The following is a 24,121-nucleotide window of genomic DNA, read 5'->3' as shown; positions in this document are numbered from 1 at the left end:
GAAGATTAAGAACTAAATTTATGCTTACATATGTGTATATAAGCAGATAAATGTGTATTATTTTGGGTATTATCTGGGAACAAACTCTGCTGGCAGGAACAATAAAATTTTGAAAGATTGATGGAGTGGAGAAGAGCACTTGACTTGCTAAAAATAGATGCAGAAAATATATTTGATTCTTACATCACTAGTAAGAAGAAATTACAGAAAAATAGATATAAAGACACACCTTTAAAATTATCTCAAACCTCCTAAAATTATCCTGTCAAGGCTTTCAAGTAATCAGACCTCCTTTGTAATAGACTGCCATATAAGGATCTCATTCTGATTTTCTTTGCTGCTGACTAAAACAGTGGGCTTGGTAAGATATATGTTTAAATTAATCAATGAACAGGTGGATTGCTATGCTTTGTATTGACCACCCATTACATCAAATGTCTCATTTTGTGATGACGCTCTCTAGGAAAATCATTACAATGGACAGCACACTCTGTTATCCACTAGATTCTCTATGCCATTTCCACAGATGTAGAATTTGTAAAATTAAAATACCTGCCTTCTCAAGAAGCAGTTGGCATTTATGAAATCTTACTTCTGGAAAGGTGTTACTAAAAGTTGAATAGGAGAAGGTAGAAAAAATAATTTGGATCTTCATGCTTCTATTTGTTTTTGTTTAAGATAAGCCATCCATCTGTTCAGAAGATTCATTATTCATTATTATGTCAGTTGAAGCTAGGATGAAAACCAAGCACTTTCATTCTGTGTTGTCCTGTCTCCTCATCTCAAGATGAGACAATAGACAGTCTTAAGGCAGGGATACAATGCCAGCACAGTATGTAATGCACTAAATCATCTATGTAGCCACAGGTGCACAGTCTGTTCCTGGCAGACATATAATAATACCCACCAGTATCTATTCTTCATATCTAAACTTTTTAGGGAGCCTTCAGGCAACCATTTAATTGGGTCTGGAACAATAAAAAATCATACTTGTATTACCTCTTAATTTCATACAGGACAGACCTGTCTCTCCTCTAAAAAAAAAAGGCAGACAGTGTGCTTGGAAACACAGTAAGAACTTTCCTTATGAATCCATCCCAGAGTGCTTCCAAAGAGACAATTTTATGATCAATATTACCAATGCTTCCCCTTTGTTTAATACAGCTATGTGTACCAGCACTTCACTAGGATCATTGTTTGTCTTTCAGATAAAGCCTGTTTTGTGAAGGGCCAGATTCTCTGTCTCTTGCCCTTCTTGCCCAGTTCAGATTGTTCTCTTGATCTGCACCTTCAAAGGAGTACCTTCTGTCTTCAGAAACCTTTCAAAAGAGTAACACTGATGAAAGGGAATGAGAGAGGGGCTTTCCCAGAAAAGAGAGTTAGGAGGAAATTTTGTCTTTTCTATGAGTGCGACTTACTGTATATTGAAATATCTGTTCTGCATGTAGAAGCATGCCTGAAACCTGTTGGGGCCTTCTGTCCTTTGAGGTGGACTTATAGCTGTGGAAATTAGAACTGTGCAGCTCCATAACATCACTATTCAGTAGAGTATATTCCACATGCTTTTTAGGCTTTCTGATGGCACTTCCCAAAAAACTTGTCCAAATCATAAATCAACTGATACCTTTTATGTGGATACATCCATCCCCCCCCCCCCTACAATTGTTCTTGAACATCAGAGATACAGATACTGGTTATATGCTCTTGGAATTCACTGACTATTCATTTTTTGTTTTCATTTCAGGTAATCCCAAACAAAGTACCCAAGCACCCATCTTCATCCGGATTCTAGATATAAATGATCATGCACCAGAATTCGCCAAATACTATGAAACGTTTGTTTGTGAAAATGCCAAAGCCGGACAGGTAAATATATATTTATAGTATAGCTCAAACTGGTAGCTGAATTATAATGTCTAGTATTCATCTTTCATTTAAAGAGCATTCTTATTCTTTCCTCATTAGTAGAGATTATTGGACATTGTGGGGGAAAATAACATAGAAATTAAGGCATCTTTAAATATTCTTAGTTATGATTTCTATTTGTTTTGTTTTTCCTTAAAAATCTGTTTGAAAACAACCAAACCAATAATAATAGTAATGATGATGATGATACTGTATAATCAAATTTTTGATAAAATGTCAGCTGTTGGAAGCTTAAAGAAATTCCTTATCATGGACAAATAAAATATGTGAAATAGGAAATCATAGGTGGGGGCCACAATTCACATCACAACAAATCAGGATGTATTCACACTCAGAAGCAATATTGTGGTTATATGTACTCTCTCTTTTTCTTCCCATGTGTGTTCTTCATGTAGTCTGGAGAGTAGAAAAAAAGGCTTTATCCCAACACTTGAGGAGGGGTTGTGTTGCACTGAGCCATTTATGGCAAGCTATCACTTAGACGGTTCTGACTTGGTTGTTTAGAACTGGTTGAGGATGAAGTCTCATGGTGATACCATTGCAAGGATGAGATCTGGCCTGATCTCATGATGAAGTTTCATGGGTCTAAAAATTCCAAGAGACATTGTACAAAGTACAGTGCACTGCACCAAATTCATTTGTTTCTGCAGTGTGCTTTGGACCTGTGAGTTACTGTATGTACAATTTGGCTCAATCATAAATATATAGACTTGGTAGTTTCTACAAAGAGGCAAAATCAAAGATTACATGGAATGTGTGTTATTATAATGCAGTCTTGTACTATGTACATAGATGTCAACCTCACTGAACACAATGCCACATAAGCATGCACAGAAATGCAACTTCAAACAAACAAACAAACAAAAAAAAAACCTCCCCTAGTTTCTGAAACTTTACTGAATTTGATGTGAATTTCCATATAGGTCTCAACTATGGGCCAGTGTATTGAATTTTCTTACCTTCTTTATGAGATGTTTAGGCATGGAAATTGCCATACCAAGACCAGGAGTTGGTTGGTATATAATGCTAGCAGTTGCCCATTTTCCAGTGTTGTGCATCAGTGATATGAAAGAAAGGGATATTTGATCTGAGCTGCCTATTTCTCCAGTGGCTTACTTCCATCATGGCTACAGCTTATGTGGCATTTTCCCATCTCCCATTACCACCTTTGCAGTCTTGTCATTAGAGTCCACCAGCAGGATTTCAACCTATAACAACTAAAGGGGGAAAATCATAGGGAAAAGTATCAGTCCCTCACCCCACCCCTCAAAATCTGATAGTTTGTGTGAGAGACAGGCAATTAATATCTGGCTCAGTTTGGTCAGGAAGAATTATATCTACCTTGGATGAAATTTCTTTGATTATTCTTAATGAATAGAGCTGTCAACTGATTAAATATTTGTGTAGTTGATTATTTATCTACCTTTCCACTGATTACTTAATTGATTCCATGTAAATAAAATTCATACTTGGCAAAAGCCTAGTCAAAATAGCCCTTCTCAGGATGCTCAAATTTCTCCTGTAGGCAATGGACATTTCCAATCCATTCCTTGTCACTGGGCTTCCTTTCCAGGATCATACATTAACTAAGATCAGACTGGTTGAGCTGATTGCAGTTCTTTCTGCTTTCAAGTCTTTCAAGTCAAGGTACTTCTGAGAGCTTGACTTTTATAGATCAGTTCAGAGAATATGTTTGTGTTCAGAGTTCAGGGGGCTTTGCAGCATAGTGAGCTCATGTTCCTCACCTTTTGTAAGGTCCCTTTAAAAAGTTACAAAGGACATGCTTTGGACGAGACAGGAAGTAGAGCCTTTGCATTTCATTCAGAACCCCCTTACAATTTATGCCAACATATAAAATGGAGTTGGAGAAGAAGTCCATTGTGACTTCCTGTGAGCTGACCTCTGTGTCCAAAATGTGAAATTTTAGTGAAGTTCTATGAACTGTACAATAAATGAAATAAAATACTATAAAATTTAAATGTTCACCTCCTGCCAATTATACTTCATGAATACTATGAAACACTAGTACTTTATTGAACTGACATTTAAGGGAAAACATATATGAGCATCACTTTGAGTCAGTAGGGGATCAAAATGAATCTTGTTTATCATTAGAATGAGCCGCAGCAAGCTTCCTCCTCCATTTATTTATTTATTTATTTAATACAGCAATGAAGAGGAGACTAACATTTTTATTTCCAGTTATGTCCAGTTTTGTCTTCATTATGATTTTATCTAAAGCATGGTTAAACTTAACAATGGCTTGTTCAAATAAGTCATCTTCATTGCCCATGGGTTGAATCTGGTTTCTTTCACACAAATCAGAGTTAAAATTATACATAACTTAATGGATTCAAACAACAACAAAAAAGCTAGAATTAGTGAAAAATGAAAGTGACATCCTCCAATATCTACCTGGCCAAAAGAGAAGGAGAGAGGAAAGGGAACTGTACAGGACTGTGGTACACCACAGCTTGTTTCCATTATAAGAAGCTAGAAATTATTGGTTGCTAACCAGCTACACATACTCTTTGATGAATCTAATTTTCTGGATGTATTTCATTCTATAGTCAGTTCCAGTTTTGGCACAGGAATTACCTTTAGTCACTCTGTATAATTATTTAATTTCGGGGAGAGAGTTGGAATGTGACCATATTTCTCCCTTATCTCCCAGTAGCTTTCAATACCATTCACCACAGTGCCCTGTTTCAGAAACTGTCTGAACTGCAAATAACGAAATAGTTTTGTGGGAGTGCTGCCCCTCTATTTCTCTATGTCTCGGACTGTTTCAGTGACCAAGGAGGGTATCTCTCCTCTGAATGATTGCCTGAGGTCGGTAATGGATTGGATGAGGAAAAATAGACTTAAGTTGAATCAAAACAAAATGGAGGTACTCGTGATAGGTAACCCCAACCTGGGTTTGGAGATATGTTCACCAGTCCTAGATGCGTTCACTCTTCCCCTGAAGGACTACATCTGCAGCTTGGGGGTGCTCCTGGATTCGTCTCTTCATCTGTCCTCTCAGATTGATGTGGCAACCAGGAGCGCCTGTTATCAGGTTCAGCTGATACACCAGTTGTGCCCCTACCTGGAGCAGCGGTACCTAGAAACAGTTGTACATGCCCTGGTAACCTCTCGTCTTGATTTCTGTAATGCACTCTACATGGGGCAACCCTTGTGCCATATCCGGAAGCTTCAACTGATACAATACATAGCAGCCAGACTGGTCACTGGAAAGTCTAGGTTTGACCGAATTACACCTATTCTAAAGTCATTACACTGGCTGCCTATTAGCTTCCGGGCTCAGTACAAGGTGTTGGTTATTACCTACAAAGCCCTACATGGCCTGGGTCCAATCTACTTGAAGGAACGCCTCCTTCTGTATAATCCTTCCCATACACTCCGTTCCTCCGGAAAAAATCTTTTCCATCCAAAAAGGACCAGATTGGCAGTGACCTCCTGGAGGTCTTTTTCTACTACGGCTCCTAAAGCTTGGAATGACCTGCCGAAAGAGATTTGTCAGTTATCCTCACTGGAGGTTTTTAAAAAAGCAACAAAAACCTTTCTCTTCCGACTGGCCTTCCCTGTGTTCCCAGAACCGATTCTGTCCATCCTTCCTACTATATCTCCTCGTCATTTGTGGATTGTAGAATAATCTTGTAATGTTGCATTGTATTGTTCTATATTTTAATCATGTTTTATGTTAATTTTATAGTCTGGGAGGGAGGGTTGGGTCAGGTTTTTGTGGGTTTTATTGTTTTTATATTGTGTATCATAAACTCTGTTGTTACCATCCTCAATCCCCAAATGGAAGAGGCGGGATATAAATATTATTATTATTATTATTATTATTATTATTATTATTATTATTATTATTATTATTCCAGAAAATAGCACTCGGGAAATATTGCCTGTCCCCTGAGTTTCCACAGGGCTTAGGTTTGTCTCCCATCTACATAGGGGAATGGGGTCATCTGGAATTTTTAATGTGTAATCATCAGTATTCTGGTGACATGGATCTGTCTTTCTCATGTTCATCTTCAGAACTGAGGTGGTAGGTATGTTGAATCTGTCTGGCTGCCACTGATCAATGGAAAAAGCTCAAGAAATTGAGATTTAGTCTAGATCAGATTAAAGTATTTTAAGGCCAGAACAGATGACCATAAAGGGGCAGCTGTGCACAGCTCCTTTGCTCACCGGATTAGGGCCACAACAACCACATGCTGCAGCTCTGATCCAGCATTTTTCCAGCCCCAAAAGGAGCAACAAATGCCACTGCTTTTTGGTGTGAAAAAAGCCACCTTTGTCACCACTGCAGCAGTTCTTCTGTGTTTCTTTGGCACAGCATGTGTAAAAACTGCACCGCAGAAACGTCATGACATCACCCACTGTCTGGTAGGGTGGGTGGTGTGATGCCTATTTGGGGATGGAGTTGGGGCAGGTGGTGGGTGGTCACTATGCCCCCACTCCACTTCACTCTACTCCACCGCCGGCCCTTTCAGCCGGTCTGTACAGACCCTTAGTTAATGCCCCTGCCACTAGATGAATGGTATTCAACCTGTTCATAGCAGAATTGCACCCTCCTCCCACCAAAAAAAAAGAGGAAAAAAAGAAAAGGTTGATCACTTCAAATTTATATCTGCCATCCTTTGGAACAATCTTTAAGTTTCGGTGTCAGACTAATGTTACCAGAATCATGTGTTTGCCTTTTATTCTTAGCCAATTGGAAGGAGCTCACAAGGCATGTCACTTTGCTACAGATATATTTAGTTTGCCATGGTACATGTTTCTGGGTTTTATGATGATTCTAGATTTTATTTTATTTTATGTTTAAATCTAGATTTCAGCAGGGGTTATATAGGGAAAATACTCCAAATATGTGAAGATTTATATTCTGTAGTATCATAATGGGATATGAGTGGATCCAGTGGGCATAGAACAGTTCATAATTGGTGACTAGTGGAGGGCAAGAGACTGGACGTGCTCCAGTACCATAGGAAATTATTGTTTTGTTTGGTAACATATATAAGGGGTTGGACTGGATGGCCCTGGTGGTCTCTTCCAACCTTTTGATTCTGTATTTCGATAATCTGGGCCCAGGATCCTTAGAATAAATTGCTACGATTTGTCTTTTGGTTAGATATTTTCTACTTATTTTCTTCAAGGCAGTAACTGAAGGGATGTAATTAAATGCTTTTTAATTAGCATGCTTATCACAGCCTTTCATTTTTTGCAGACCACTGTAAAGTTTAATCTCATTGACTTCATTCTCATAGGAAAGGACCTTTTTCATATTATACTTCCAGAAAAGTTGTAAGCTTGATCACAAACAGGGGTTTGAAAGTTTTGATCTTGCTTCATGCCTGTATACTGTTGTGACTACAATGACTAAAGGTAAAAGTAGTCCCTTAACATGAATATCTAGTCATAACTGACTATAGGAGGCAGTGTTCATCTCCGTTTCTAAGCCAAAGAGCCAGCATTGTCTGAGGACTGTTGTGGTGGTCATGTGGCCAGCATGACCACACCAAACGCTGTTACCTTCTAAGAAGTGGTACCTATTTATCTACTTGCATTTGCATGCTTTTGAACTGGTAAGTTGGTAGAAGCTGGGACTAGTGATAGGAGCTCACCCCTTCATGCAGTACTCGGGCCTTGAACTGCCAACCTTCTCATCTTCCAATCATCAAAATTGGTATCTTAATGCTGGAGGAGAAACAAAAGGTGCGTGACTAACTCTGAAAAACAAAATAATCAATCCACATTAGGGATCACCTTTAACAATATGGTTGTTTTATGAAGTACAGAGAAAGGTTGAAGCATATGCAAAGTGTGAGTTGCTGAGTGTGGTGTGTGTGTGTGTGTGTGTTCATGGCCCTACCATAGATACAGTATGTGGGAAGATGACTCAGAGAGACTTTTCCCCTCCAGTTGCTGCAAGAAAGCATTGTCATAATGTTATTCTGTGAGCAGAAAGGACACATCCCAGTGGCTTTAGATAATGATTTATGACAGGATGCATTTTTTTTTAAAAGCCCACCATGTTGTCACACCCGTAAATGGTTTATTGTTGCAGATGAATACCCAGAACTGTATTTATTTTTCAAGTTGCTATTATAGTGGAAAGCTAAAGTGGGAGGTGAGAAGCATTAGCAGAGATTTCCAATGGTAGTCTTATTTAACAATGTTCTGATTTCTGGGTTTTCACCAGGCATTTCCTATGATGAGGTGCAGGCAGAAGCTTTCTGAAGGGCCCCAAGAATTTCAATTGTCCCCCTGGATTGTCAGTGGATCCCTATGTTTTCTCTCTTCTGAAGTGTTGCTTCATTCCATTTTTGCATGCAATGTTGTGTCTCCCCTTCACAGAATTCCTAGTTCCCTTGAAATTTGAGTTTTCCTATCTGAGAAATACAGTGTGATGCTTAGGAGTGTCCTTCTATTAATAATTTAAAAAATAAAAATTAAAAAACAGAGTGTCCTTCTATGATACTGGTTGCATCCTACTGCTCTTCTCTTACTTACAAAGACTTGGAGGTTTCTCACAGATATCTTGAATTGAGCTCTTTTGTCCTTTAAAATATTAAAACAACAAAATGGCCAAATTTGGTGGTGGGAAGAGAATCACCACCATCTTTTTAACCATGTCTTCACAACTGAATCTGGCTAAGCATCCCCCGCCTCTCCTCCCCAATGAACCTCAGTTTTCAGCACTTTGAATTCTGATCCATAATTCTGCAGGGGTTTTAAAAATAAAATTACAGTGGATAGTGATGAATATACAGGTTTTCTGTAGCTTTCCTTTCACCACACATGGCCTGTTGCCATTAGTGAAATATCTTTGAACAACATTCAGTTGTATTTGTTGTTGTTCACTGTCCTTGAATCGATCTCTACTCATGGTGACCCTGTGGATGAGACATCTCCAAGATCCTCTTTCATCCACTGCTCTGCTTAATTCCTCAAACCCCATACCTGTGACCTCCTTAACAGAGTCCATCCATCTAGCATGTGACCTTCCTCTCTTCCTACTCCTCTCCACCTTTCCCAGACTTATTGTCTTTTCCAATGAGTCCTTCCTTCTCATGATGTGTCTGAAGCCTCAGTTTGGTCATCTTGGCTTCCAGGGAGGTTTCTGGCTTGATCTGGTCTAGGACCCATGTATTTGCCATCTTGGCTGTCCATGGGATCCTCAGCACTCTTCTCCAGGACCACATCTCAAATGAATGGATTTTCTTCCTATCTTCTTTCTTTACAGTCCAACTCTCACACCCATACATGGTAATAAGGAATAAAATGGCTTATATGATTCTGACTTTTGTGCTCATTTCTCTATCTTTGCATTTTAGAATCTTTTCTAGTTCTTTCATAGCCACCCTCTCCATTCTTAATCTTCTTCTGATTTCTTGACTGAAGTCCCCAGTTCTATCAATGTTTGATCCCAGGTATGGGAATTCTTTTACAATGTCTATTTCTTCATTGTCTAGGTTGAACTTGTGAAGGGCCTTGGTGATAATTATTTTTGTTTTCTTTATGTTCAACATTGAGCCTGTTATTGCCTTTCTTCTTTGCTCTTCCTTAGTAGGTGTTCCAGATCTGTGAGGTTTTCTGCTAGTACTATGGTGTCATCTGCACATCTTAGATTGTTGATATTCCTTCGTCCTATCTTCACTCCACCTTCTTCTGTGTCCAAGCCTGCTTTTCTCATAATATGTGTTGCATACAAGTTGAACAGAAAGGGTGAAAGGAGACTGGACTCAGTTGATTAGCCCTCGTCCCCTTGACTCTTTGATGGTCCTCTTTGTGTGCTAATCAGCTGGTGGGCGAGACTGGACTCAGTTGCTGTTTAGCCCCATTGTCTTTGCCTCTCTGATGATCTTTGTTGTATTACCAGCCTCCCCATATTAGCTTTACCTTTAATACCCATTTCAAGGGCTTCTTTACTGAGGTATCATGCATATATTTTTCAGGAACTTTTTCACTACCCTGTTTTAGCAATATGGAACTTATTTTTTTCTCAACAGGAGTATTTTATACATGTTGGCCTTTCCCATAGAAATCAGTTGCAGCCATTCAGATACATAGCAGAATGTAAAGAAGGAGAATGTAAAGAATGTAAACAACACCAGAGAGGTGGACATTAAGGACGTTCCTGCCCCTGACATTGAGCATTGAGTCTGATCTCTCCATACCTGCATCCTGGTTTCTGTTTCTGGATCCTTTATTAAGTTTTTATGAATACCTGTGAACTAGAAATGTAAAGGATATTAACGATTTTCTTCATCTAAGATCATCACCATTAGCAGTTGCTAGCTAGCTAGCAGGACACATAGATGTACAGTGGTACCCCGGGATACGAATTGATTGCGTTACGAAATTTCCGGGATACGAAAAAGTTAGATTGGAAAAAACTGTTCCGGGATACGATGTTTTTTTCGGGTTACGAAATTTTTTTCGGCGCGAAATTCAAACGCGCGGCTTTCCAGCGCTAACGGAAAGCCTTTTTTGGGTTGCGAAATGTATCGGGTTACGAACGGAGCGGCGGAACGAATTAATTTCGTAACCCGAGGTAGCACTGTATAAATCCATACCTATACATATATGTCGATTAAAATATTCAATGTATGTTGTACCAAAACTGATGTTTTTGTGTGTGAGAGAGAGGAGGACGTTCATGTTTGTTTGTTTGTGTTAAAACAAAGAAAAATGTGCAAAATTATTAAAATCTCACCTACAGCTAAGGAAACATTTCATTATTTTCTTCCCATGTGTGAAGACAAAATAAGGGAAAATTTACATCCCTGTTGTGAATTAGCTGCTTTTAATGTTCTAATTATTTGCATTTATATGCCACTCTTATACCTTGAAACTAATAAGGGTGGCATACACTATTATTTCTCTCTTTTTATGTATATAATACAGGATGGGAAACATAAGGCCCATTGGCAACACGCAGCATTAGTCAAGTCTTGTGTGACCAGTAACCTCCTCCAGACTGATATAATCTCCACATACACAGACTTTTAAAAAATCAATCAAAACACCTTTTCAGCTGGAAATAACCTTTGGGGGAAATATTTCTCTCTTGGGCACATATTATAAACAACAAAAATGAAAAGATTGATTCTTACCTTTTCATTGCTCTTCTTTATGGAAGTAAATACTCTGGGAGGGATGGGATGAGAATGGTTGTCATTTACTTATAAAGAAAAAAGTAAAGAGGTGCTTCTGGAGTGGAAGATAATTTTTTTTCTTGTATCTAGTGACTGTAGGCATTATGAATAAAGTCTGCTCCCATCCTGTGTTCTATTTTTTATTCACAATTGCAGGTTCATATTACAAATTGGATGATTGGTTAGACAAACAAAAACACAAATGTTTGAACACCTTGGCCTTCACATACTTCAGTATGCATTTGCCTTTTAAGATTTTCCTACCACTTTTCAATGCACAATTTCTGTGCCTCATGTCAACATCTTTTCAGAAAAAAAAACATCTAGTCCATTGGGTTTTTTTTTTTTACAAAAAAATCTTTCAGTCTCACCTTTGAGCAAGTGCCACATAGTATTTTCAGCTCCAGTTGAGCATTCTGCTCCATCTTTGTGACTTGAACAGAGGCTAGAAATCTACTTGACACTGTGGATTGTGTATCTGTAGCAGCTGTAATTGTAATGTGAGCCATTAGAAGTAGCTGGAGTTTTCAGAAGGTCGCTCTTAACCTTGCCAAACAGCACCCTGAAAATCATTCAGAGCCCTGAGAACTGCCTGTTGAAGCAAGGAGCGAGAGGTTGCTTTGTACACTTCTAAGAAAATGCAAAGTTAAAAAAAAATATCCAAACTAAAGTAACATACTGAGATGCCACATAGAAATGCATTTGAGTTTTCATGCTGTTGAAACAGAAAGTTAAGTCTCAAGTGGGAAGGGATAGACAAGGATGTTCAAGGTAATGAAAGCTACATATGTGAAGCACAGAGACAAAAGGTGCTTTCAGATGTGATTGCAAGTGTTAATGGTCGAAAGACAGAGTCTAGCTATATCATCTTTTCTTCTTTTGCATGAAGGGATGTGGGAGAGAGGAGGGGATGCAAGAAGGAAACAAAAATAGAGGAAGCATTGAGAAAACAGGAGAGAGTAACAAGCTAAAGATACCCCCAAGGTGAATCAACCAGGTTGATTACATAGCAAAAAGAATTGCCCAAAAATGTCCACAAAAAGGCTAACTAGTTTATCGCACAGGCCTCTGGAATGGGCCTGGCATGTTCAAAAAGGGGACAGGATGGGAATAGAAGGTGGCATAGAATGCAGTTTACCGCACAGGAGAACGCCACTGCTGAAAGTTCCCATTCCATTCTGGATGTGTCCACCAGGAGGCAATTTTCATGAATGCTTCTAAACAGTTCCTGAAAATTGCCTCCTGGTGGATGCATCTGGAATGAAATGGGAACTTCTGGCAGCAGCGGTGTTCTCCTGTGTGGTAAATTGCATTCTATGCCACCTTCTGTTCCCATCCCACCCCCTTTTTTAATACGCCAGGCCCATTCCAGGGGCCTGTGCGATAAACTTTTAAGACTGGCGATCAGGCATACTATTTGGACACAGTGGTGCATCTGGTGTTTCTCTATGGATTTGATTATGGTTTAGGGTATAGGTGGATGAGTCATTTATTTATTTATTTTACAGTGGGGCCTTCTTATCCACTGAGGTTTGGTTCCAGGACCCCCCGTGGATAACAAAATCTGTGGATGTTCAAGTCACATTAAATATAATGGCAGAGCAAAATGATGTCCCTTATATAAAATGGAAAATCAAGATTTGCTATTTGAAATTTATACTTTTAAAAAATATATTTTCAAACCATGGATGCTTGAATTCGTGAATAAAAAATACATGGATAAGGAGGATGCCAGAAAGGGATCCAAGGTGGTTTATAGATAAAATCAATTGAAACTTTACAACAAACATGTAAAAACATTTAAACCATGCCTCCCATGACTGTTTTTGAATTCCTTGATCCCTTCACACTGTCTTTTTTTCTGGCCCAAGAATGAGTGAATTTCCCTTGGAAATTTCTAGGAGTATCAGTTCATTTTAAAAAAATAAGTTGCATGGACTTCAGCATTGTTTCACATCAACTTTTTTTTTCCAAAATCAGATCCATCTGGTTTGGTGATAAGGTTTTTAAAGATGTCTGTGGGGGCCCTGGAGGACTGTAGAAATAAAATACTGTCCTCTGGACTTAGTTGTTCCTAATTTAGGAGAAATTATTTCTCTGCTTTGGAATAATAATAGGATTCACTCCCTCAGTATTAATATTTAATGTCTAAAGATTTACCAAATAAAAACCACAGAAGTACAAAACAAAAATATCAGATTTATAATGGACCCAAGAAGGACAAGGATGGAAAGGCAACTGTTTATCTCAGAGAGTGTCTGTCCACAAGTTAACCCCTCTCGCCGATTAATAACTGGCAGGGTCCTGATCCATAATTACTGATTACATGAATTTATAATAGCCAGCCTTGCCTGCCATAGCTCCAGAGTCTTCAAATAAATGTCCAAATAATATTGAAAAACCTACTTTTCTGCTAGCTTTCAGTAAGGAGTACAATACCTGTATGAAAAATCTTTAAGAGGCTTAAGGGTTGGTTGTCTTGTGATAATAGGTCTGTAGGCATGTCTTATGTTTTCACTAAGGTTTAGCATCATGTAGTGCCCACTCTTTTTTTCTTTCTTTCTCTCGATTATTTATTTTTATATGTGTGTGTCTGTGTGTGTGTTTAATTTCTCCAGACACATCAAATATTGGGGGGGGGATGGGATAAATGTTTTAAATAACTATTGGCAGACTTATCTCCATTCTTTCTTGGAAGAAAGTCCAACAGTGTTTAACGTGGCTTTCTCCTAAGTAAGGCATGAAACAGACAGGCAAATGGGGTTGGCTTCTGGCTGCTCTGGGGGCATGGCGCTTGCAAGACTCATGTCCCCAGAATGCCTGAAAGTCACCCCGGTGCTGCTCCAGGCCACCTAAGGCGGCCCAAATCTTTTCCACTCCTGTTTGGGACTATGGCAGGAGGTGTGCCCATAACTGTGTTTAGTATTGTAGCCTAAGATAAATTTCTAAACACACACACACACACAAATGTTGATCATACATTTGAAATTAGGGGTGAGAAGGGTGCAGAATGCAGAGTTCATATTGGCTGTGAGCACCACGTTTTTACACCTTGAGGATCACTGTACACAGAGCCCTTCTCCTGGCTCCCAATTTTTCTTTCTAAAAAGGGCCTTAATATTCCCAAAGTCTCCACAAATGCAGCAGTTTATGCCACTCCTCATAATCATCCAACACCTCCACCCCAAATTGGCCAAAAACGGCAGCCAGAAGTGGTATCTCATTACTTCTGGTATGCCTGCAAAGCCTGGCTGCGGTACATGTTGGGGACACATGGATGAAAATTGCCCACTACCCAATTGCCTACCAATTATTTAAATGAAATAACCCTACATCAAGCCACACTAATGAGTTAATATGCAGCATATGACCCCCACATACAAAGCAGGAATGGTTGTTTTAGAGTGAGAGCAAAGGAGACTTAAAGCACTTTGCAAATATTCACTAATTAACCATTAACATCCATAACAATAACAGCTATGAGAAAATCACCCAACTGTTTCAAAGAGTAGAACAGGCTGTGTACCTTCTTCAGTTCTTATTGTAGCCACCATTTCCCCCCTAATTTTTGGATACAGAGAAATCTAGGGTCTATGAGTTTCAGTCTTAGGTGGGGTGGTAGTAAGTATCAATTCAGATCCCAGTTACAATATAATAAAGCTAGGCTGTCCTTTTTTCTTTGTCACCACTTAGTCAAAATCATTAGCACGAAAGAGTAATATATCACATGGAGAAATCCTTGCTGTTTAAAGTACACAAACAGATATAAGGATCAAGGATAAGATACTTTATAAGGATCAAGGATAAGAGATGCCATTTGCACATTGTTGGCTGTTGTTATTTGCCTTCAAATTGATTTTGATTTATTGCTATCCAGTGTGTGAAAGACTTTCAAGATCCCTGGCCATCGATTGCCCTGTCAGGTCTTACAAACTCAGGGCTGTGGCTTCCTTTGTTGAATTATTCTACCTGTAGTGTGGTCTCCCTCTTTTCCTACTGCGTTCCACTTTAGCAAATGTCTCCCTCTTTTTCTAATGTGTTATGTCTCATGATATGTCCAAAGTACAACAGCCTCAGTTTAGTCATCTTTGCCTCTAGTTAAAGTTCAGGCTTGATATGCTTTACAAACCATTCATTTATCTTTTATTAGTCTATAGTATGAAAGTCTTTTATGTAGCCATTTTAAAGAAAGACATATTGACACTTATGAGCAAAGATAATTCTCGGCATTTTGAAATAATGAATGGGTGACAAAGGGGCTCTACAGACTGGCACTTTGTGCCGGTCTGTAAGCAGAGCCACGGGACAGCATCCACATTTTCTTTATACACAGGGGAAACGTTTTTCAAAATTTTAAGACACTGAAGAACCCCTTTTTAGGATTGATTTTGTTTCTACTGAGAAATTTTCACATGTTGCAAAGCATTCTGAACAACTTTTTAGGGTTGCTATCACAATGCAAAACTTCATAATAATAGTAATAATAATAATAATAATTTGTTTTATTTATATACTGCTGTTCCAAAGATCATAGCAGTGAACAGCAAGTAAGCTAATTAACAAGTAAGCTAATTTGCCCCCAACGGTCTGGGTACCTCGGAAGGATGCAAGCCTGAGTCGAGCTTGGGCCCTTTTGCTGGTCTTGAACTCGCAACCTTGTGGTTTTGAGTGAATGGCTGCAGTACAGGCATTTAACCACTGCGCCACCAGGGTTAATGCAGTTTGACATTGCTTAAAGTGTCATGGCTTCATCCTATGGGTTTGTAGTTTGTTGTAGCACCTCTTCTGACTGAGAAGGATAAATAGCTCATAGGACTACAAATCCCAGAATTCCATAGCATTGAGTCATGGCCATTAAAGCAGTGTCAAACTGAATTAATTCTGCACTACAGATGCAGCCCAAGTTGCAGTGAAAATTCAGTGGAGCAATGGAGAGGCCCAAAATGCCTGGCTTGTATTATTTGTGAACTGTATATTCCATATGAGCTCAAACTACACCACAGAACCAGAGGCGGGTTACAAACCGCCAAAAAATACGTATGGAATACGTATTAGGGTTAGGAAGGGGCATACCCTAGTACGTATTCCATACGTACAACATGGCGGCGCCCCTTCCACATGGGGGCCGCCATGTTTACGTATCGGACGCATAGCGTCCAGACGTGTCATGGCGCTAATGACGTCGCGAGTGTGCCAGCGGCGCCTTGCAATGTCATTAGAGCGCCGCAGAAAGAAGCTCCATTTTGGAGCTTCTTTTTTGCTCCGCAAGGGAGCCACGCAGTGTGGCTGCGACGGCTCCCTTACGGAGCAAACTGCGGCGGCGGCAGACCGTCTAAAAGCGGCAGTCTATAACCCGCCAGAGAAAGCAACGTTACTAGGAAAAAGTTAGTGTGCTTACTTAATTGTGAATAAACTTTTAAAAATCTAATGCAATTGCATTACATTAGAAGAGGGGAAATTATTGTGTATATTAAATTCCCATTTAAATTAAATTAAATGCCTTCCCTAAAAGCCTTGCCAACATGAAGCTAAAACATATCCATGATTGTATTCCGTCTCATCTTTGTTTTGAGCTTGGAAGAATAAGCACATCATTTAAAAACAACAGCAACCCACTATTTCTCATGTACATCAAAAACTCGCCTGTTGAAGTTTTCTTTTTTCCCTTGTAAAGATGGGAGTCCCATTCAGGACATCAAAAGTCACAGTATGAAGAGCCTCAAAATTCAGTTTCCTGAGATAGAATTGGAACCTCTATGTCAGGAATTCTCAACTTACACTCCTCCAGCTCTTTTGTACCTCATTTCTCAAGAGCCTCCATCAGCAAGTCCAAGGATGACAGATTGTAGGAGCTGATGTCCAAAACATCTGGAGGACCATACACTATATGCTTGGTACAGAAAACATGAGGACTGCCTAGAAGCAAAGAAGATCACCCACTTCAAAGACGTTCTTACCATCTCAAGTTTTTTTTAAAAAAAATCAGCCTGGAATTGACTGAACTATCATACTCTGATTATGAACCAAATAAGTGGATTAGATCTTATGGCACAAGCATTGAAATTCTCTATCTTTGGGGTAACAACAAAAATCAAGAAGTTGTTTTGTAAAACTTCAAAACAAACAAACAAACAAACAAACTAAGATTTGGGTTAAAAGCCAAAATAAAACAAAAACAGCTGGGAAATGTAAAATTTGCACAATCATTTACTTAGTGAATGATGGTAGAATTCAGAGACATGCCGATCTTTGTCTGAAATGTCTACATATAAAGAGATCTTGCAGTATCTTTGAGACTAATGGTGCAAAAGAAGTTGTAGGATGAACTTTCATAAACTTGGTCTATTTCCTCAGATCACTCCATGTATCTGGGGAAGTAGACCTAGGCCCAAAACACATGGGCCAAATGATGTGAATTCCGGCTGCATTCAGGATGTAGACACCATGCCATTCAGGGAGAACCAGGCCAAGAAGGAGTGGATGGGATCTGCTCTTTCCAGCAGCTCAGTTGAAGACTACAGCTGCAGCCTAGATTGGAAACAGGTGTGTGGTTGCCGCAGCCCCAGCATGATCAGTGTCAGAGCAGCCACACACCACACTTTTGGCCTGGCTGTTTAGGATCCAAGTCTACAAAAGCTCATGCTACAAATTCTTTCACCCATAAATTAGTCTCAAAAGCACAGCAAGATCCCTTTAAATATTAACCAGTGAAGTAACTGATTTTGGAATTAGAGTAATATTGAAAATCCAATTTAAGGAACTCACTTTGGTTAAGTAATAAATTTAATTAAATCACTGCTTTTTCTTGGAGAATGTTCAACTTAATGGATAAATTTATTGCTTTAATTAGTTTGTTCCTGTGTCTACACAGAACACACCAACATTTCTCATTTGGCTAAGTATGTTTTCTATGGAAGATTATTCATGATGAATAGGTTTCTTTCAGAGTTGTTTGTCCACTCTTAGTGAAGAATCTATTCTAATCTCTCAGTGAACCACATGATTTTCTGGAAAACAATTTGAAACACACAGTGCTTATATATATATATATATATATATATATATATATATATATATATATAATCAACTCTGAGGGACATTCACACACAGCTGCTAAGGGGTGTATTAGTACTTTTATGTCATATACATACTGTACAACAATAGCAAAAGGTCATTGACCTGGTGATTTTACAGAGTGGATAGTATTAGAATAGAAGATGCAATGGAGATTTCATTTTGCTGACAAACATGTCCCATTATTTCTTGGCAGCTCATACAAACCATTAGTGCAATGGACAAAGATGAGCCACCTCGTGGACACAAATTTTTTTTTGAGCTGGTGCCAGAATACACAGTCCATCCAAACTTCTCTGTTGTAGACAACAAAGGTAGGGTTCCATTATTGCTTCTATCTATTCTGTTTTCATCTCTTCTGCCTCAAACTTCTTAATGGATTTTTTTCATATGTTATGTTTCCACCACAACCACCACCTGGTTCAGATAACACAGCAGGCATCATCACAAGAAGGAATGGATACAACCGCCACAAAATGAACACCTATCTCCTGCCAGTGATAATATTTGATAATGACTACCCCATCCAAAGTAGTACTGGCACACTGACTATCAGGGTGTGTGCCTGTGACAGCCGAGGAAACATGCAGTCATGCAATGCTGAAGCTCTGCTCCTTCCTGCGGGCCTCAGTACAGGTGCACTTATTGCTATTCTCCTCTGCATCATTATTCTTCTCGGTGAGTGACACTTTTTTCCCTTCCTTATCGCTAAAATTGATTGAGGTATCTCAAAGATTAATACCATATACCAGAATGTATATTCTCAACACTGCCAATGAGAAGAGGGAGAGAGGTTTCTTGGCAGCCATTTTGACTGGGTGAGTTTTTCCCCCCAAAACCTTTGTGTGTGTTTTCCTGAGTGGGTGGGGTTTCTGTGAGTCGCTTGGGAAAGGCTAGCAGCCTAGCCTTTATAACTCCTGCCAGAGGTGCGAACCTCACAGTGTGTGAAATTTCACACTAAAGGGTAGCTTAGAGCAGAGGGTGCCTTGTTTCAGGGCTTCTCCTGTACTTTTAACTGTTTTATTTCTATAAAGGGCTTTGAAGGGCTTTTGCTCAGAACAAGTGAGTCAGAGACTTGCCTCAAGAAGGAGATAGCAGCCAGGACCTCTCTATATAGCAATAGACCTCTTCAGCTCAATCACAGAGTTTGAAGAACAAGCCAGTCCAACAGGGGTCTTTTACCTGGGCTTTTAATAGGTAGTTTTTGAAGGCGAAGCTTACAGTCCTATTTCAGTGCCTCATTAAGATTTCTGAGGAAGGACAGTGAGGGAGCTGTTGCAGTCACCTGAGATTATTGTCTTCTTGCCTTGAATGTGGGGAATTTCAACTGCACCAAGTGCAAGTTGGTAGCCCTGTTGGAAGAGAAGGTCCAGCAGCAGGAGGCCTGGGTATCTACTCTTCTTCATATTAGTGTGCAAGAATTTTCCTGGACAGAATGGAATGGAGTTTCTGAGGGTAGCCCTATGTAGACGCAGCAAGATCAGTGTTTTCAGAAAGTCCCTGATTCTGTTGTCCTACATGACCATTGAACTATGCATTCATTATAGCTTGTATAGTAATGAGAAACTTTTTGGCTACTAGCAATTACTCCTAAAAGAAATATATTATGCATGCTTAAAATGGCAATTGCTACTGCACAAGGCAGTAAGAGACAGTAACCTCATAACAGACTACCAGAGTTTTAGGGAGCAATCTGTCTACCAGGAATTTGGAAGATCTATAGATCAAAAGCTCACTGTGGAATTTGTGGGTCTGATAGCTTCCTACAGCCTAACTTCCAAATTATTTTGCAGTTATGTTGATCAGTATTTTATACTTTCCAGCACTGAATGCTGGAAAAGGCTGGTAATGCATGAAGTTCATTTCCATACAGCGCTATATAAATAAATAAATCTACAGCGCTATATAAATAAAGAATAATAATAATAATAGTTGAATGAGAACAGCCTGAGACAGGAATGATCTTTACTTTTTGTTGCCAGCCTGACCCTCTCTGTACACTGTGTGTGAGTCTACAAGAACTGCATCATTATATCTTTTGTGATGTCACAGACCAGGTTGAACCACAAATGTTAGCTTGTATGCAATGAGATATGACCTAATCACAATGGGATATCAATACCTCACATATGGTTATTGGAGCTCTAAGTCAGTACTTAGGGTGGTGTGTATGTAACAACTCTACCAGGTGAACTATATCACTGGGAGGATGACAACATTTTATTTCTAAAATTATTGCTTCATCATGACTATATTTATGTGCAACTGGCATTATTTTTACCTTTCCAATATGACATGTAAGTTTATTAACTTATGACATGTAAATTTACTGGAAAGGTAAAAATAATGCTGGTTGCACATTTATGCAATAGAATATATTGCAGATTCAAAAGTGTGAACACTAGTAGATAATTAAATTGCAATCCATACAGTGGGCAGGAAGATGCAGATTAAGGTAATTTTTGTTGGAATTCAGACAGATGGAATGCCTTAATCAATATCAAATCCAGGATAACTAAAAATAAAAGCCATAAAGCAGAGAACCACTAAATCTATACTTCAAAAAAAGTTATCATGTAACAGCAATTCTCAACTCTAAAATTCATATCAATATTTAATTTCTGTATTTAAAGCTTGACATATGTAAACTTCATTGAATTCTATAATTTTTTGGGGGGAAATAAAGCTGGGGCAAAAATGTTATGAAAAGATAATGAACAGAATAAAAATTATAATTAATTCACTACAGTAAAACAATTTTCTCTTTAATTAGTAAATTAATTAGATGTGTGTCTACCTTCTGCCTGGAGAGCTCAGTATTTTGTAATGGAGTGCAGTGGTGATAACAATAGTTACAGAAAGCAGTAAAAGTTTATGATTTTAGGTGAAGCAAAGCACACACACACATACACAGAGTGGCATATTTGTATCAACTCCTAAAGCTTAATGTAGTGATTAAATTGATGGAGGGATTTCACAAGTTCATAAAAGGCTTCATATACTGAGATCAGCAAAAGAAGTCACAGCTCCTAATAAGATGGCATCTTCTTTAAAGATTAGTGTGTTAAGTGGCAGACTTTAAGTGTGATACTTAATGTATCCTTCCTTACAACCAAAATGAAGAGTACTAAAGGGAACTGTGTAAGTGCACTTTTTGTAGATAAGGCAAAAAGGAAAATCATCCATTATTTCATACATGGGAATGGATGAAAAATGAATTCTCTAAAAGCTTATGCTGCATGCACACAAGGTAAATAGACTAGGCCAGAATAGATAACTTGGGGGCTGTGCAGGCTGTCCCTAAGGGGCAGCCTTCATGCGCCTCCATTTTCACCAGATCGGGGCCACAACAACCTCATGCTGCAGCCCCAATCTGGCCTTTCCTTTTTGCACCCTGGAAAGGACATAATAGCTGTGGCTTTTCTTCGGCACTGTATCGTGTGGAAGCAGTGCAAGAGGAGCACCGTGATGTTGCATGCCATGTGGTGCAGTGTGTGGCATCATGCTGCCCTGGGGGTGGAGCCAGGGAATGTATTGCATAGATGCTACGCCCCAACTCCACTTTCAACTTGGCCTTTAAGGCTGGTGTGTACAGGACATTCATGTATTTGATTCAGGAATATGCTCCTAGTATAAGTTGTCCCTTTTAATTCCTTTGGCATCCAAATATAGTAAAAATATATGGGGTCTTCAACTAGCTGAACAAAGACACATCACTGGGAATAGATTTTTTTAAAAGTACTTTTCCAAGCTATGGTATAGTTGTGGGGATGGAATCTGTTGTTGACAGAGGAAGAAACTCACTATATTTACATTTATATTTGAAAGGATCCCCTTTCAGATTTAAACCTACTGCACAAAAGATGGGGAACATGTTCAGTTCATAGGGTGATTTTAGATGACTACATAGACGACTTCATGTCTTCATTACTGAATGGGCAACAACGTTTTTGGCAGAACAGTGCTTTGTTTTATTTTCAAGAGTCAGTATTATTGTATTATCCTCATTAAAATTTCTTGGGTTTTACCCTAAGGTCATTTCCATTTCAATGGGAGAATCAAAAATATACTTAATCTTAATTACTGTGTGCTGTGATATGTATGGTTCCTTTAATGTTTACAATCTTTTCCATGTTAACCTGTTTGCATTATCCTCTTGTTACATCATGACTATTGCTGTTTTCACTATTATTAATCTGTTTGTTTCCAGTTTTAGTTGTTCTGTTTGCAGCCATGAAGAGGCAGAGGAAGAAAGAGCCCTTGATCATTTCCAAGGATGATGTCCGAGACAATATTGTGACCTACAATGATGAAGGAGGAGGGGAGGAAGATACCCAAGCTTTTGACATTGGCACACTAAGAAATCCTGAAGCCAGAGAAGAAAGTAAAATGAGAAGAGATGTGATGCCAGACACTATTTTTCAGATAAGGAGGACTGCACCTCTGTGGGAAAACATTGATGTCCAAGATTTTATCCATAGAAGGCTAAAGGAAAATGATTTGGATCCAACTGCACCTCCCTATGATTCTTTAGCAACCTATGCATATGAAGGGAATGATTCTATAGCAAATTCACTTAGCTCTTTGGAATCACTTACTACAGATGGCAGTACTCAAGATTATGATTACCTCAGTGATTGGGGACCTCGATTTAAAAAATTAGCAGATATGTATGGTGGAGATGAGAGTGACCAAGACTAATATCCCCATCCATTGGTTGCATTGCAGATAAGGAACTCTGCGACATGAACAGCAGATTCATCCTTCTTTCAGAGACAGTAATTCTGTGCAGATACCACCAATACATTTCCAGAGTATTCCTTGGGATTGTAAAGAGTATGAAATGGTAGCTCTACATGGAAGGAGCTCCATGCTTACACTGTGGATAGTGGAGCATTGGACTGTGTCCAAGGAATAGCATTTTGTGACTTAGACAGTGTTGATGGAATTAATGCCTCTGTAACTAGATAAAAGTGGCCTACATTCTCTTACTTGGAAAAATACAAAAAATATATATAGGTGTTTGTCTTAGTAAGAGTTTGCTGAATATATCAACGTGAATGAAATTGGTTAAGACCTTTTTTTAGAAAAAAGAAAACAAAACTATACTTCACGCACTCTGCCTAAGGTGTTGGAAAGAAAGATACCTAGAAAGGCTTTTTGTGCCTTTTGTAATGCGTTGAAAAGTTTGACTTTTTCTAAAGGAACACTTTGCTTCACTTTTACTACTACTGTTTGGAACAATCTTATAATGTACCTATCTTATAATGTAATCTGAGTACACTTTAAAAATAAGAATGAATATTACTGCCATATTTATTGAGTAAAAGAATGTCTCTGTGTTGATTCATGATATTTTTATATCTGTATATTTATATTTTTGTATTTTTATTAAATAAATTAGTATTTATAAATAAATTGTGTTTCATCTACTTAGTGCATGTCACACATAAGTCAAAAACACAACATACTGTCTATGTGGAGTTGCAAATAGACTTAGGACATTATCACATTATCACACCAGCCTGCCACCACCACAAAGCCAATAGCTTTTTTAAAGGCCAGTTTGGCATCATTTATTATCACTTTTCCCCCATGACAGTGCTTTGCCAATTGATGGCCATGTTATCTGTTTTCTGTACTGCCATATACTGCTTTACCGGAAGCAGGGACAAGCAGTTGTGGTAGCCAACCACCTCCAAAAGTTGGCTGCTGTTGGAATATGCACACAGTACCCAGCTATAGGAAGGTGTTATCCTAGGCCACTCCTCCCCCTTCTATTAAAGCTTGATGCTGATCTATGTATATTTACTTCAGAAGGAATCAGAGGGTACAAGCGATCCCGGTTGCCACTACCTTCCCAAAAGCAGCTGCTGTGTGAATGTGAACACAGCAACCAGTTTTGGGAAGCTGTTGGTGGTATGTTTGCTGCAAGAGGGGGAGGGAACAGG

The 24,121-nt window shown here is 38.9% G+C and overlaps 1 protein-coding gene across 1 annotated transcript in view; it reads left to right on the top strand.

Annotated features, from left to right (window-relative positions):
- CDH9 (cadherin 9) overlaps positions 1-23,506 on the top strand; it is a 178,262-nt gene extending 154,756 nt beyond the window's left edge. Inside the window, exons 9-12 of the mRNA XM_042465310.1 lie at positions 1,745-1,866; positions 18,367-18,484; positions 18,597-18,848; positions 22,381-23,506. Coding sequence (XP_042321244.1) covers positions 1,745-1,866; positions 18,367-18,484; positions 18,597-18,848; positions 22,381-22,871 — 983 coding nt within the window. The 3' untranslated portion in view covers positions 22,872-23,506. The remainder of the gene's footprint in view (positions 1-1,744; positions 1,867-18,366; positions 18,485-18,596; positions 18,849-22,380) is intronic.
- The last annotated feature ends 615 nt before the right edge of the window (positions 23,507-24,121 follow it).

This window comes from Sceloporus undulatus, chromosome 4, assembly GCF_019175285.1.
Source record: "Sceloporus undulatus isolate JIND9_A2432 ecotype Alabama chromosome 4, SceUnd_v1.1, whole genome shotgun sequence".
NCBI classification, from domain to species: Eukaryota; Metazoa; Chordata; class Lepidosauria; order Squamata; family Phrynosomatidae; genus Sceloporus; species Sceloporus undulatus.
Note: the sequence above shows the minus strand (reverse complement) of the source record. Positions and strands in the feature narration are given on the sequence as shown.